The 16,566-nt window shown below is 36.1% G+C and overlaps 1 protein-coding gene across 1 annotated transcript; it reads right to left on the reverse strand.

The window, feature by feature from the left end:
• Positions 1-1,259: 1,259 nt before the first annotated feature.
• LOC108675771 (inactive serine protease scarface-like) lies at positions 1,260-16,189 on the reverse strand (the record flags this gene model as incomplete). Its single annotated transcript, XM_047879759.1, has 14 exons — positions 1,260-2,367; positions 2,707-2,723; positions 3,799-4,019; positions 4,818-4,906; positions 5,517-5,629; positions 6,778-6,886; positions 7,618-7,784; positions 8,423-8,644; positions 9,654-9,663; positions 10,016-10,143; positions 12,352-12,516; positions 13,661-13,780; positions 15,193-15,301; positions 16,023-16,189. Coding segments are annotated over 14 exons (1,817 nt in total), but the record flags the coding sequence as incomplete, so codon positions are not given.
• Positions 16,190-16,566: the final 377 nt, after the last annotated feature.

Here is a 16,566-nt window from a genome sequence, read left to right on the forward strand (position 1 = left end):
ATTTTTTCAATTGAAAAAATAGCCGCTCTTGAAATTGAATCTTTGAAAGCCGCTCATTTCGTTTTCGAACTTTGCAAACCCAAACAAGTACATTTTGTTTGCGTAATATAATTGGAATACTGTGTTTAATCGTTGAAAAACTGCTCCTCTTCGGAAACATATGAAGATTAATTAATCAAATAATCTTTCACCTCTAAAGCACAATTTAATATAGGACTTTTTTAATTAATCGCCATTCCTCCTCATAGAATAACTAACGTTGAATATGATTGAATATAATAACGAATAACTTTAAATTCAAATATCGCCCAAAATTTGCCCCGCGCAAAGTGTTAATGGGGCAGTCTTAATGCAAACAAATCGATCAAATGTATTAGCTATCAGTATTGATTATAATTATTTATCCATCAATAAATACCATTAAAATAACAGTTAACTACAGCACCTATCAGAATACACGATGATTTAGTTCGATATTATTTGATTTTCAGTCGGGAACTTGGTATATTAATTCAAAGAGTTCATACATAATTACAATAATTGCTGAATTCAATTAAACTCAAGTCAATAAATAGTTAAATTTTACTCAAGTCCCAGCTACACATTTTGCTCATCTTGTCCATATTTACGACCTATTTTATCTTACTTATTATTATAATCTTGCTGTACCATAATGACGAATTAACTCACGTGACTTCTGTATGTTCTCTTGATGTCCAATAACAATAAACTTTCCTATCTGACTAATATTTATTATTTATATGCTCACAAATAACCTTTTTTATTTTTCATAGAAATGTTATCATGATGCCCGATATAAAAGAACTTTCTTATCTAACTTATATCCATTATATTGATGCTCAATATTAACGTATTATCTCAGCTGACATTTCTATTTTATCTTGATGTCCAATAATAATGATTTATCGTATTTGAATAATCTATATTATCTCGATGCCCAATTTAATAACATACTATATTATCTGATTAATCAATATTAACTTACCCTCCCATAATAACAAATTAGATGAAACCCGCCCTAGTACGCCGCTAGTGCATGAAGAGCCGTAATAAGCAGGCGCTAGGGTTTGCAACAACTCATCCACGTCCAGTCAGTGCTGCCAGATTTGGGCACTTTACTAAAAATTTAAAAGCGAAGATACTTCAACAAAAATTTCACGTAAATGTTTTGTTATGAAAATGTTTTCCACAAAATATTATACATTTTTTGAAATATTCTTTCAAATTTCTAGGAAAAATTTTCTAAATAAATTTCTAGAATTTTTCATTCAAGCAAACGAACGACATTAATGATTGGGCATTTCATTATGATCCGTCACAGATATGCAGGTCCTTGCACAACAAAGGGTCAGCCAGAATCAGGCTATGCACATCTGGCAAATATCCAAAGCCCTATTTTTTCTGAAAATTTTATTCATAATCTAGTCAGAAGATATTTTATTCAATTATTTGTGTGAGGAGTGAATCGTGGAAACTATGGCTGGGACGCGGCATGTAAGCAGCCCCACGCAGTGTCAAATACCAAGTATGAATTACGCCTATGTATATATTTCAGAAATATATACAGAAGTATATGTTTCTGACGCAAATAATTTGTGCTTCTTCAGATATTAGGAATTCCTAAAACGTTTTTAAATTGAGATGATAGGTCGCTCACGAAAGAAATTTATTATATACTTTGATATTTTCTTAAACTCGACGTTTTGATATTCTAATCTCTTGCGGCAAATCCCAAGCTAGCGTGAGGTCAGTTCTAGAACTAAGACTGAGAATAAAAATTCAATCAACTGACAAAGAAAATTTTCTAATAAACCTCTCAATTTAGTTTTAATATGATACTTTTCTTGTTTCCAAATGTTTACCTAATACGAGAGTTCCAAATGAGCCTTAATTAATGCGATTAAAATTTATATCACACTACAATAGTTAGACAACACGATTATCCGTACCCTTACTTATTTAAATTTTCTCTTGAAATTCAATTAGATTTCCCTGATCTAGTACAGAGTATTACCGGTTTAGCAGAAGCTAAAATACCGGTTTAGCAGAAGCTAAAGTACCGGTTTAGTAGAAGCTAAAATACCGGTTTAGCAGAAGCTAAAGTACCGGCTTAGCAGAAGCTAAAGAACCGGTTTAGTAGAAGCTAAAGTACCGGCTTAGCAGAAGCTAGACCGGTATGGTACTGAGCGACGCCATGTTACTATCAAGCCAGGGGCGGTAGTAGGTGAGGCGCGTGAACACTGCGGGGAGGCCGACGTTCGTGCAGAGCGGGAACCCGAAACTCACCACACCCACCTGGGTGCAGGAGTTGAAGTTGCATGCCACTAAAGGTCCCCCTGAATCTCCCTGTGTGAAAAAAGTAATTAATTAATTGAATTTCGTCAAACCAGGTATAGGAAGAAATTAGTTTTTTGCACTACCGTACCAGAACTTCTCCAAAACAAACAAAGATTCACTACAGGAATGTTACGCTAACCAGAATATAATATTTACTACAACTCTACACTTTAGTTTTGTGCCGTCACTATTCTCGAAATTTTTTTGCGATTTAATTCATGTCACTTAGAAAATGAATGGAGGGCTTTCATTGAATGGAATTGCATCGCTTGAAGAGTGCACATCATATAAGAAAAAGTTTACAAAACAGACAACAACTCCGTTCAAAGTTCTTTATTTACAACCAACTCTACAAAATTCCAAGTCTGCAAATATTCATATAACTACCACGCACATGCACTCATTTTTTTCCGATCAATAACTCATCTAATAGCATCCTTGTAATTAACAATTGAAGTTAATAACGCATACTCATTACTAAAGTATGAACGCGTTCAAGAACAGACTAGATAAAGCTATGGAAAAATATATGTTCAGATTTGAAATGCCTAGCACCATATCGAACCCGGTGCAAGTCTAGTAGCTATTTCAAACTATCGTCAGTCATGAAAAGATCCGGTCAAATGACACGATTTTAGATCTTCTCTGAACAAGGCACGAAAAGTAAAAGAATCGGCGACAGGCCACATCAGGCCACAATTCAGCGCCGAGATCACTATATTATGTTATGTTATGTTATGTTATGTTATGTTATGTTATGTTATGTTATGTTATGTTATGTTATGTTATGTTATGTTATGCGATGACTTCGGTAATTTAAACATTTTTATCATATCAGTTAATATTTCTTGCTCAGACGGTTTAAGCAGAAACTTTTATTATTGTGAGTAATTTATTTTTCCCTCTATAACTGATGAGTCCGATGGAACAGGCTGCATATACAAATCATTCTTTTGAAAATCTGGAAAAGCTTTGAAATAGTTTAATTGACAAAAAAACAGCTGGCACACACATGAAATTTCCTTTCGATAATGGGGCAAATTAGATGCGACAAAAAATTACGTTAGGAAACTTTTAAATGATAATTTTGTTAAGTACTCTATTTATATGATTATTCAGCCAGATATCATTTGATCTTCTATAATATCATTGATCTATATTCTAAACTATTTGAGTTGTCCCGAGTTTGATAACTCACACTTCAATTTTTGAAGTTTGAGTTAGCCAGAATCTTCAAAATTGGTAAACGATGGATGCTATAACAGACTTCAACATGTCAATGTTAATGTTAACATGTTAATGTTAATGTTAATGTTAACATGTTAATGTTAATGTTAATATTAACATGTTAATGTTAATATTAACATGTTAATGTTAATGTTAGCATGTTATAGTAAAATAATTAAAAATTCCCTACATTACACTAGTGTTAAATAATACCAGTGTCCAGGGGCAGCTTGACGGCACTGATGCTGTAGTTGAAAGTGACGGGCTCGCTGAGTTCGAAGATTGCGATGTCGTTGACGTTGATGTGGGGGGAATAGTGTAGGTGCCAGATGACTCTCTTGACGCGGGATACAACGTTGAACGTCTCGTTCTTGGTCTTTAAGTCGTGATCGCCTAAGCTAACCCGGAGTGCATCAATTCCTTTCTTGAATGACCTGCAGTATGGAAAAAAATATAACTCAGTACTTACTGCAGTGAGTGACAGAGAGCGCATTTTCTCAAAATAGACGAACACGTGAAATCACGGACGGACGGACGGACGGACGTGACGAGCACAATGGGGCACTTTTTCCATAAATGAGAAAATGCGCTAAAAATTATTCGACGGTGCAGTAATGTAATGGAAAGTTATAATACAATTAAAACCGATACCTTGCATTCCAGAAGTTATAAAATTTATAGTATTGTCTAAAATTTAGTAATTCAAACTCATTCACTCTCTTTCGTTATTACTATGAAAACACCTTTTTTATTTTTGCATCGTATTTTATAAATAGCAGGAGTACGTAATGTGGTTTCGGTTTTTATTTATTTTGCATAGTCCGGCCAGCCGCCGATCTAACCCGCAGAAATTTAATAGCTTGCTAAGTGAGGATATGTGTAATTTATTAACACACGCAGCAAAGAATACTCTCTGTTGCTCAGCTCATGCAAATACTGGGAAATTATTGAAATTTTCTTCTTCCCAACTTCTGATTTAAAGCTTAGGTGCACATCTCGATCGCCTACAATTACGAAGTGCAAATTTTAAACGTTAACCAATTTCATCAGACGCAATCAATGCAAAATCCGGAGCCATACAATAATCACGAAGCGCATATTTGGATATCTAATTGCATGCATCCTGAATATCTCTTCACGTAAACACATCTCAACCGAAACTAAAAATTAACAAAAATTCAGCTCGGTATTAAATCAATTTTCCCTGGAGGTTGTGCGTAGGGGTGACTTACCCAAAGACGCAATGGGCAGCCGTGAGCACAAACCGGTCGCTGATGAGCGAGCCGCCACAGAAGAACTTTTTGTTGTACACCAGCGCGACCTAAAAATAAATTGTATGTTAATATTAATACCCTTATAAGCACCTAATAACATTGCATTAATGCTACCAAAGCAAGCAGAAACTTGCAGACTAGATACTTTTTATTTGATGTAATAAATACCGCCGCCTTATTAACATTCACTTCATTTTATCTTAGGCGGTTTCTTAAGGGGGAGGTCTACACTAAAATTTTCAGGTTTGGCATTTTCGGTTTTTAGTCTCATCTTAAAGCTGACATTCTGCCCTATCCAATGATACCACTGCGATCCCTGTACGTGAATTTTTACTTACATGACGGCTCTTTAAAGGGGGGCGGGTGGGGGAGTTCCTTCACTAATTAGATACAAGGTGATTAGCTGCTGAGCATTTTAAATATAGTGTCTGACCTCCCCCTTAAAAGAATGTTCAATCCGTAATACTTTATCAGATTTTACTTAAAATGAACCAAAATAAATATACTGGAGTTTTTACATCGTTTCTTGGAGTTAAATTGCATTTTTTGGCATTGCGTATACCACGAAATTTGTCCTGAATTCACTATTTAAGAAAATATCAAGGAACCCTATTAAAGAGAAGAACCGCCTTAATAAAACCTGCTGGTACATCTCACCTGCCAAGGATATTCGTTGACGCGAGTGCCGAATCCGCCTACGACTTTCAAGACAGGTGGTTCGGGCTCTTCGTCGTACTGCCAACACTTGTCCTGTACCCGCAACTCGAAAGCTGAAATACGGTAAAAATAATCAATTTTCATGATAAATGATAATCCGGTGATGGTAAAAATAAAATTGCTTATCCAATACAATTTTTCCTGGTTCATAAATACAGTCGTGCGAGGTGCGCATCAACTGCCGTCGGAATGGCGACGCATAGCTTATACATCTCAGTTGCTGAACACCGCAGCAGGAGCTATCGCTCAAATCTGCCCCTCTTTAACCCTTCTCACTCTGCTGTGCGCCTTCACGCCGAACAGTGGTTCCACCGCTGATGGTTCAGATTTGAGGATTTTTGACTCGCAGCCCGGAAACATTGGCTTAGCAATGCCTACACTTCCTATCCTCTTGAAATTTTCTACAGATAGGTACTCTATGTTCCTTGTTGTTTTTAACGTTACTTGGGTTTTATTCCGTAAGTGTAACCTGGACTTCTCTGCTTTTTGTATATATGTTTTTAATGTCCGAACTGACGATGAAGCTGATCTCCAAAACGTTTTCAATGAAGATACAGTGAATTTAATTGGCGTTTTCTCCGTTTTTAATTCTTGGTGAACTTGCAGTTTAGGCCGATATTTGATATGAGTACTTATGTTCTTCGTAGGCCTGGAAATGTAATTAAGTTCATTTCATTTGCATTTAATTGAAAATCATGCAATGACTTCGCCACATTTTTATTGAATTGCAGCAGTGAATGCCAGAAGCTCGTGTACGAAAAAATTTACATTGATGTCGAAACTAAATTTTAACAGCTTATTACGACACATGTTCGGTGCTATTTTTACTCGTCATTTTCTATCATGGTTCATAAGTTCCTTTCCAATTTGCTGTCAAAATTATTATGTAATTTGTTCATGTACACAAAATATTTTAATGAAAATAAATTTGCGTTTGAATTATGCCCGACATTGAAAACGTGTTGTATTTTTGTAATCAATCAACAATGGCTCGTGCAGGAAATGTAATGTATCGTCGAATATTGTTTGTTGTTTTAGTACAACGCTAATACAAGAATTGCTTCACTATAATCCTGGTAAATAAAAATTGTAATAAGTTAAAATTAGGTTTTTATCATTTAAAGTCGAAAAAACTATCGAAAACTGATATTTCCTCACTAAATATTTTAGTTAAGAGAAAAAACTGAAAAACCAAACTTGCCTCGCTTGAAGCCAGAAACGGCAGGAGTGACATCCAGAGTGTCGTTGAAAATATTTTCTTCTTCATCTTCGTTCCCTTCAGAACCGTCAGGAAAATGACTGATAATCACCTGGAAATCAGATGCTACTATTAAATATCAGGGAAAATGTAATCACTCCTTCAAATTTATACCAAAACGTAAGTCGAAAAGTTACTTTCATTGGCTAATTACAAAACTTTGATTGTCTGTAAAAGTTAGGAATTTTAGTATTATTATTTAAAGTAGTAGGTATCGCCACAGGTTAAGTACGCGAAGTCCATGAGCTCCATAGTAATTTTTCATTTCGTCTTGCACTGTTGATGTTCAAACATCAGAATGTTCGAGTTTGATATTTCCAGACTAAACTTTTACGAAAAGCAAAGTTCGGAAATCAGTAAATAAATTTTATTTAAGATAAAGTACCTGAATGGATCTTTCCAAAATACAAACAACGATGAAAAATATTTGAGCTGAGAAGCGTCTAAGTTACAAAAGTAGATGATCTTCTGCGAATTGTTAGGACTCATAGAGGAGCATTTATCTTCTGTTCAAATCCAAAATGCAGATGAAAAGTTAATCCTTTGGGTACAAATTTATCGGACTGAGAACAGTAAGAGACTCATTGAATTTTGTAGACGCCATAATTTTCTAGTGTGAGACCCTAGAAGTTTCTCACAATTAACAGAATTTTTATAAATGGAGGAAAATATTCCTCAACCAATTACACCAACAAAACAAGAAACCTATAAATGTCTCTACTAAATTACATGATATCATTGAAAAAATTTATCCGCGTGGTGCAGGAAATCCTTAATACTCACTCCAGGAGCAGGCGTTGTAGTTCCTGAAGGATACTTGCCCCTCAGGAGCGTAGTTTGGACCTCTTGCATGTCCAGGGGCTTGGGGGTCCTTGTGTGTTTCGCCACGCTGGCCTCCGTCGTGTTGTGCTCATCGACGCGTTCCGTAGCTTCGTCACTCTCGGATTTCTCTATCATGATGAGAAATTCGATATGAAACATCAATAAGTTAGCGTGTATGTAAATTCTCATAACGCCGAAAAGCAGATATTTGATTTAAATGATCTGCATTACTAAGTGTTCAATACTTTACAGAGAACGAATTTAAAAAATGTTAATGTCACTGTGATGGGCTTGCGCTACCGCGAAAGAATGTGTATAGTGTCCCAAGGTGCTTGGAATTTGCAAAGCCTGCAATAACTTTCACATCATATAGAAATAACTATAAATGCTCTATTGCGATGCCAGTTTAAAAATTCACGGTAACCGTTTCAGAATTTCAAATTTGATTCGCAGCATTTCAAGCATTTGATAGCTAAATAAAGAATGGCACCCAAAAGATGCCAAATTTGAATTGCACGGTTTGAACTTGAAGCAGCTCTATACAAGCGCTTGGTACGTTAGCTCAGTAATCAAAGCTCCATACATACTTCATTACAAGCAACTAAAGCGACTTTCAATATTCTCTCCAGTTTTTATATCACCAGATGACGATTTATAAAATGAATAACTTTTTTACACTATAAACCCAAAAAATTACACTAAAAACCCCAAAAAATCTACCCTAAAACTGCAAAACTAAAACCCCCACTCTCATCCCTACACTCACCTCCTTCATCGTCATCTTTCTCTCCCTCGTCTGCTCTCGGAGCGGTAGTAGTGGGGCCACCCTCTCCCTCATCGTCCCTGACGACGGGGTTAAAGGTCGTAGTCTCAGTCTCATTTGTTTTGCTGTCGTTTCTGAGTATGATTGTAGGTTTATCTACTGCAGGTTCAGGAGGAGGGTTGTACAAGACCGCGTCTTCGTTGCGCACGCCCGAGTAGGTGGGCGCTGAAGTACGAAAAAAATCGTTAGTGGAACGGTTGAAAGTTTCATTATCATTTGATTGTCGGAATCGTAAATTGGGTAAAGATTAATAAACTAAAATGGCATGTTGTGCACTGATCTCTAATCACTTCCGCACTGAATTGAGCTCACAATTATTCGTCAATAATCTCATACACAATGAATAACAACTACATTTATATATCAATGATATNAGCAACAGAATTGAGACAACCTGTCTCTTATACACATCTAGATGTGTATAAGAGACAGGAATAACGTTATAACATAACATCATAAGAATAACATTATAACCTTAACAATGCAGAAGGCATTTGTTCGATACGGAGAGAGTTTTTAGTTTTGTTAATTTAAACAAAAATTTGTGTGAAATCAGATTGAATCGGAACGTTAAAACGGACGATGTAGTAACAATGAGCCAGGAAATAAGCGTGGTAATCTCGTTTAAAGTATCGCTCAACAAACTATAGTTAAATAAAAAATGTAGACCAACATTATGGGAACTTTGTCTATCAGTATTAATGGAATATTCAGCATTTCAGTGCAAAAGTGAGCAACTTTGAGCGATGCTCATCAATGAAATGAGTTCACAGACGGATTCCAGTGTGAAAATATCATTGTTGGACGATTGGATAAAATGTGATAACAGTTACGTGTTATGTTGTTTATTGATTGGAGTTTTTTTTTTATTTTTCACTCTTTTTTTTGCAGCTTTCACTACCAGAACAGATGGCTAATTTACTTCTTGCAATTTAATAAATCAATCTAACTTATTTAAATAGAATAAAAATAAATCCATTCTATTGTAGAACTTTTAAGATATAGCTTATCGTCTCAAATCTGATGGGTGGTTGCAAGAGCATGTCTATTAGCCTAATAGCGTACCCTAGTAAATTGTACTTTAATTTTTTATATATATCCAAATTTCGATTAATATATGTGGTGCCTCTGTGTATCACACAATCTATATGAAAGTAAACTGCAAGTTAGAGACTCGTATTAGCCTGAAAACGTTGATACTTAATAATTTAATCAACGTTTAATTTAATGATTTAATAGTCCAGCAGATCTAAAAATATTGTGGCAACGATTGACAACTCCAGGCCTGATTGCAGAGGAGTCTATTAAGTGATATAAAAGTGCACACACATAAGATTAGCGGCTAAGAAAACATCAACAAAAGAGGCCGAAATAATCTGAAAAATAAACCGAAATAAGGTGGATTTTTATAAATCCACCAGGTGAATTTTTAATTTAATAATCCACCACCCTCAGCAATAAGGTGGATTTTTATAAAATCCAATAATTTATTCGAAATAAGATGGATTTTTAAAGTTCTTTTATACGTCACCTGACCGCGCAGACCGCCCGTCCAAGTTCCACAGTGAGGGGACACAAGACGGCCTCTTCGTTGGGCTTCGGAAAAGACGGATTCTGGAACGTGACTGAATGAGCGCTCGTAGTCGCCCAGCACGTTTTGTCCACTGCAAGAACAGCGTTTCAGATTTTTGGTAGAAGGCTTTATTCGTTGTACGGTTTTTCGTATAATGAATCGCATTAGTGAAGACTTTTCAAAGCAACCTCGAGACGTGTGTGTTTCGCTCAACACGATAAACAGAGCGCAACTTGTTCCAAGAATTTGCGACAATAGAAATCCGTTGTCAAGAAAGAGAGCTAAGAAAGTAGGGTGGAGGTTCACGAAAGTAGAGTGTAGGTTTATGAAAGTATGTTGGAGGTCCATCCAACAAAATAGGGTGGAGGTTTACGATAGTAGGGTGGAGCTTCACGAAAGTAGGGTGAAGGTTTAAGAAAGTAGTGAGGAGGTTTAAGAAAGTATGGTGGGGGGGTAAGAACTTGGGATGAAGGTTTAGGAAAGTAGGGTGGAGGCTTATGAAAATAGGGTGGAGGTTTGAGAAAGTATGGCGGAAGTTTGAGAAAGTAGGGTGGAGGCTTAAAAGTTAAAACTGTGTGAAGCACAATAACACCCGTCTGAATAACGTGCATTAGATATATTGAAGAATTAAACCTTATAAGCTTTGATCGCTGGTGCGAAATCACAATTTGGTCAATTTTGATCCAGAAACAAAACAATTACAGACCACACATGAGCAAATAAAAAACACAGAGAAAGCAACTTCTTGTACCGTCTTTCCACGTTCAACTCGAATGATATGAAATTATTGGGAAATAAATGAGGCTTCATTGACCACGGGATAGGTTATTAGTGGGCCGAAGGCGTTTCTACTTATGTGTTTTATGTTTCTAGATTTGCTAAAAAGTTAGCCTGATTTCTTACAATTAAGTAAAAGTATATTGAAGAGTTGAGGATAACATTAATTGGATCTCATGGCAAAACATTTTTCATGTAAAGAAGTGGATTTAATCTTAAGCTTTATTATTCTTCGTAAGTGGAGAGACGTGTGTTACAAGCGGATTGTTACACACAATTAATGAATGACGTGCGGGTATAATGCACGCATGAAATGATGACTCTATAATCATATCTTTGAACAGCCTCAGCTATAATAATTAAGCTGATGGAATCTGTTGTGAGGGATAGGATTATCGATCACTTGACTGCTCACCATCTCATATCAGATTGTCAACATGGTTTTATTGCCGGTAGATCCTGCACCACTAACTTATTATCTACGTTGAACAAAGACTTTTCAAAGCAACCTCGAGACGTGTGTGTTTCGCTCAACACGATAAACAGAGCGCAACTTGTTCCAGGAATTTGCGGCGATAGAAATCCACAACAAAGAGAGCTAAGAAAGTAGAGTGGAGGTTTACGACAGTAGAGTGGAGGTTCACGAAAGTAGGGTGGAGGTTCACGAAAGCAGGGTGAAGGTTTAAGAAAGTAGGGAGGAGGTTTAAGAAAGTTTGGTGGAGGGGTAAGAAATTAGGATGAAGGTTTATGAAAGTAGGGTGGAGGTTTACGAAATTAGGGTGGAGGTTCACGAAAGTAGGGTGGAGGCTTTAGAAAGTAGGGTGGAGGTTCAAAAATTAAAACTGTGTGAAGCACAATAACACAGTCTGAATAACGTGCATTAGATTAAGTGAAGAATTAAACCTCAAAAGCTTCGATCGTTGGTGCGAAATCATAATTTGGTCAATTTTCCTCCAGAAACTAAACAATTACAGGCCAGACATAAGCAAATAAAAAACACAAACCACGGGACACAAACAAACGTCATTGACCACGGGACAGGTTATTAAAAGATCGAAGGTGCTTCGAGTTATGTGGTCAATTGATTTGCCAGAAATTTAGCCTGAATTTTTTATAATTAAGTAAAAGTATATTGAAGAGTTGAAAATAAGATTAATGGGATCTCATGGCAAAACATTTGTTATGTAAAGCAGCGGATTTAATCTTACGCTTTGTTATTCTTCATACGTTGGGAGACTTACGTGTTGCAAACGGCTTGTTACACATTATTGATAAATTGCGTGCGGGTTAATACGCGCATGAAATAATGACTCTATTATCATATCTTTGCGCAGCCTCGAATATGATAATATTCTGAGAATTGAACGCTATGAACAAAGACACCGAATGAGTATAATAAGCAAAACGCTAGGATCGTGCACTCACTTCTCCCTTATTTGTCATCGGTAATTTTTTTTATCTCACTCGTACACTCATCTATCTTTTATTTTTCTACCAGTAATTGCGCTTATTTTCATCTCACCCATGCAGCAGACTCGGTCGGAGCCACCGCAGTACCCAGCGAAGCGGCCGCCTTGAAGCTGACACTCGACGCCGAACAGACAAGCGCCCTGCGACCCGCCGGCGCTGCACAGCGGGTAAGACACAGCGTCCAGGCGGTTCTCAGTCAGCGGCCGGTCCATCATGTCTGACCGGGACAAAAGTATTCCAGAGATATGATTTCGAAAAAATGACCACTTTTAGCGAATTTTATTTCCGTGAGTTGAAATATTGTATTACAATAACTTCTGCGAGTCAATTAATTTAAGTAAAATTATTTCGGTGATTTAGAATCTTCCCGAGAGTCACACGGTATTTCAACGGGAAGTCCAAGTTTTTCACTGAAATTGTTGACGTGAGCAAGTTTACGGTACTATTTTACTCGTGTTGTTTATAATATCAACAATAAATATATGAGGAGACAACATTGGTATTGGTAATACAAAATGAATCAAGTTACTTGACGAGGAAAAAACCTTATTGGTGCTGCGATATAGTGTTTAAGAACAAAATTTATATGCAAAACTGCAAACTGAATTTCATGGAGGACAATAAATGCCTGCAGTGCTGTTCTTTATGACAATGATGCTGTTTAATGAGAATCTTTTAAAACATATATTCCCAATATCGGCTAGTCTTACTCTCAGGATACAAGTTGAACGAGTTCAAGCTGGAACCATATCTTGATAAGTTATTTCATAATATATTCTGATGCCAAAGGAAATTTTTGAAGGCATTGATTGTGTTCACTAGAGATGTTGACATATATTTCAATTATGCATAATAAAAAAATTAAAGCGTGCATATTCTAGGGTGATTCCGATCGTATGCTTATAAATGAAGCACTAATTTCACAGGTAACGAACATGAACTAGGGGAATGAAGTTCTAATTATTAAATTAAGGAGCATAAACTTGGGGAATCAATTCTTCAGTGAAACCTTTTGCGAAAACCTATTACTGGTCATCGTAGCTCAACTAAACGTAGATCGCACTTGCCGGCATCTTTGGTCATTGCAAAAGTAACTGTAAAACAGGCACACTGTCATTAATGGAATCTAGAACGATAATGGGCAGAAAAAAATATGTAAAATAACGCTAATAGGTATAGATTTTTCGCGTTGGCATCTTCAGGAAGTAGTGATCCCCTTCCCTTAAGGCAAGAAACGTAGAAAAATGTTTAATAAACGTAAATTTAAAATTTAAACATTGATTCTATGTCAAATGTCTGGTGGGCTACATCTTCCAGCAAGTCAGCCACTGTGAAATTCTTATAATAAATCCTGCTGGTACATCTCACCTGCCAAGGATATTCGTTGACGCGAGTGCCGAATCCGCCGATAACTTTCAAGACAGGTGGTTCGGGCTCTTCGTCGTACTGCCAACACTTGTCCTGTACCCGCAAGTCGAAAGCTGAAATACGGTGAGAATTGTAAATTTTCTTGATAAATTATAATCCGGTGACGACAAAAAATGAAACTGCTAATCCAATACCATTTTTTCTTGGTTTATGAATACAGTCGTGCGCGGTGCGCATCAACGGCAGTCGCAATGACGGCGCATAGCTTCTACACCTCGGTTGCTGAACACCGCAGAAGGAGCTATCGCTCAAATCTGCTCCTGTTTAACCCATCTCACTCTGCTGTGCCTTCACACTTGACAGTGTGAGATGACTGTTTCGGAGAACGATTTCAAGATACTCGGGTTCACCTCTGGTGGTTCGGATTTGAGGATTTTTGACTCGCTGCACATTTTTAACCGGAAAAATTTGCTTAGTAATACCTACAGTTCCTATCCTCGTGAAATTTTCTACCAATAGGATTTTATGTGACGGTGTTGGTTTTCCGTTACTTGGGTTTTATTCCTTCCGTGTAACTTTGATTTCCCTGTTTTTTTTTTAATTTTGTTTTTTTAACTGATGATGAAGCTGATCTCCGAAATGTTGTCGATGAAGATACGGTGAATTTAATTGACGTTTTATACGATTTAAATTTTTGCTGCACTTGCGGTTTAAACCGATATTTGATATAAGTAAAAATGTTCTTCATAGGCCTGGAAATGTAATTAAGTTCATTTAATTAAATATCATGCAATGACTTCACCACGTTTCTGCTAAATTGCGGATGTAAATGCCAGAAGGTGATGTACGGTAAAATTTATATTGATGTCGAAACTAAATTTTTACAATTTGTGGTTCATGAAATCAATCAACAATGGCTCGTGCAAGAAAATAAATCTTGGTCGAAAATCGTTTGCTGTTTTAGCACAACGCTGATACATGAAATGCTTTACTAAAATCATTTAAAACAAAAAAGTGTAATAAGGTAAAATTAGGTGTTTTAAATTAAAATCGAAAATACTTTGAAACGATTTCGCTTTGCGACGCATCGTGCTTGTTTCTGCACGGGTCATTGAAAAGAATTCTCTTCACTCTGAAAACTAATTTTCCTCACTTCGTAGGCTGAAAATTCGTTGTGGAACCGAAGAAAGCACGTGAAAACATAAATTGTTCATCAGGTGAATTATACGAGTTTATGTTTTACTATTTTGTAGCAATATGATATTATTAAAAGCAACGTTAGGATTCAAGTACATAGATACCGGGCATAACTACATAGTAGAGTTAATATCCAGTCCAATCATTATAACATGACTTATGGAAAATTACATCAACGCATACGCACAGAGCTAAAAGTCTCAAATTAAGATGAATTGTTGCGGCAATCTGGCTGTCGATTTGTTAATTTAAATTTTAAACCATTCAGTTGGAAAAATTTCAATTTTCAATAGGAAATTCGCGATTTAAAGAAAAAAACTAAACTTGCCTCGTTTGAAGCCAGAAACGGCAGGAGTGACATCCAGAGTGTCGGTGAAAATATTTTCTTCTTCATCTTCGTTTCCTTCAGAACCGTCAGGGAAATGACCGATTATCACCTGGAAATCAAAAGCTATTATTAAATATCAACGGAAATGTAATCACTCCTTGAAATTTATACAAAAGTTTAAGTCGAAAAAATATTTTCATGGACTAATTACAGAACTTAAATTGTCTGTAAAAGTTGGGAATTTTAATATTATTATTTAAAGCCGTGGTATCGACACAGGTTAAGTACGTGAGCTCCATAGTCATGGACTTCCTTCTCTTTAACTTCATTTATTTTTGTTTGTTTGCTTGTCTGCTACAAATCTTATAATCGATATTTAACACACTTCTACCAGTCCAATCGATCTGAAAATTTGCACACTTGCGTAAAGTCGGAGACAACGAATGAATCAATTAACAGATTAGACAATTTTGCAAATTTTAAATTTTTCCTAATATTGAAAAAATTAACAATTTTTTAATATTTGAGCATAGAAATAGAAATTCATTGTACATGTGTAACATCGGAGACACTGGGTTCTATAGATGTGTTGTCCTTAAACAGTAATTTTTAAACGTATATTATTTTATTTTATCTTGCACTGTTAATGTTCAAACATCAGGATGTTCGAGTTTGATTTTAAAAAATAGGAAAACAAAGTTTGGAAATCAGTAAATAATTTTTACTGATTTTTACCAGCTACATAAAAAAATCTATGAACGTCTTTACTAAATTGAATGATATCATTGAAAAAAAATGTCTCCGTGAGGCAGGAAATCCTTAATACTCACGCCAGGAGCAGGCGTTGTAGTTCCTGAAGGATACTTGCCCCTCAGGAGCGTAGTTTGGACCTCTTGCGAGTCCAGGGGCTTTCGGGTCCTTGTGTCTTTCGTCACGCTGGCCTCCGTCGTGCTGTGCTCATCGACGCGTTCCGTAGCTTCGTCACTCTCGGATTTCTCTGTCAAGATGAGAAATTCTATATGAAACATAATTAATTTAATTTTAAACGTTAAAATAAGTAAGTAAATTTTCGTAACGCCTAAAAGCAGATATTTGATTTAAATGATCCGCATTACTAAGTGTTCAATACTTTACAGAGGACGAATTTAAAAAATGTTAATGCCAATGTGATGGGCTGGCGCTACTGCGAAAGAATGTGTATCGTGTCCCAAGGTGCTTGGAATTTGCAAAGCCTTCAAAAACTATCTCTTCATATAGAAATAACTATAAATGATTAATTGAGATGCCAATTTAGAAATTCACAGTAACCTTTTCAAAATTTCAAATTTGATTCGCAGCATTTCAAGCATTTGATATCTAAATAAAGAATGTCAC

The sequence above is a fragment of the Hyalella azteca genome, unplaced genomic scaffold, assembly GCF_000764305.2.
Source record: "Hyalella azteca isolate HAZT.00-mixed unplaced genomic scaffold, Hazt_2.0.2 contig3768, whole genome shotgun sequence".
Lineage (NCBI taxonomy): Eukaryota > Metazoa > Arthropoda > Malacostraca > Amphipoda > Hyalellidae > Hyalella > Hyalella azteca.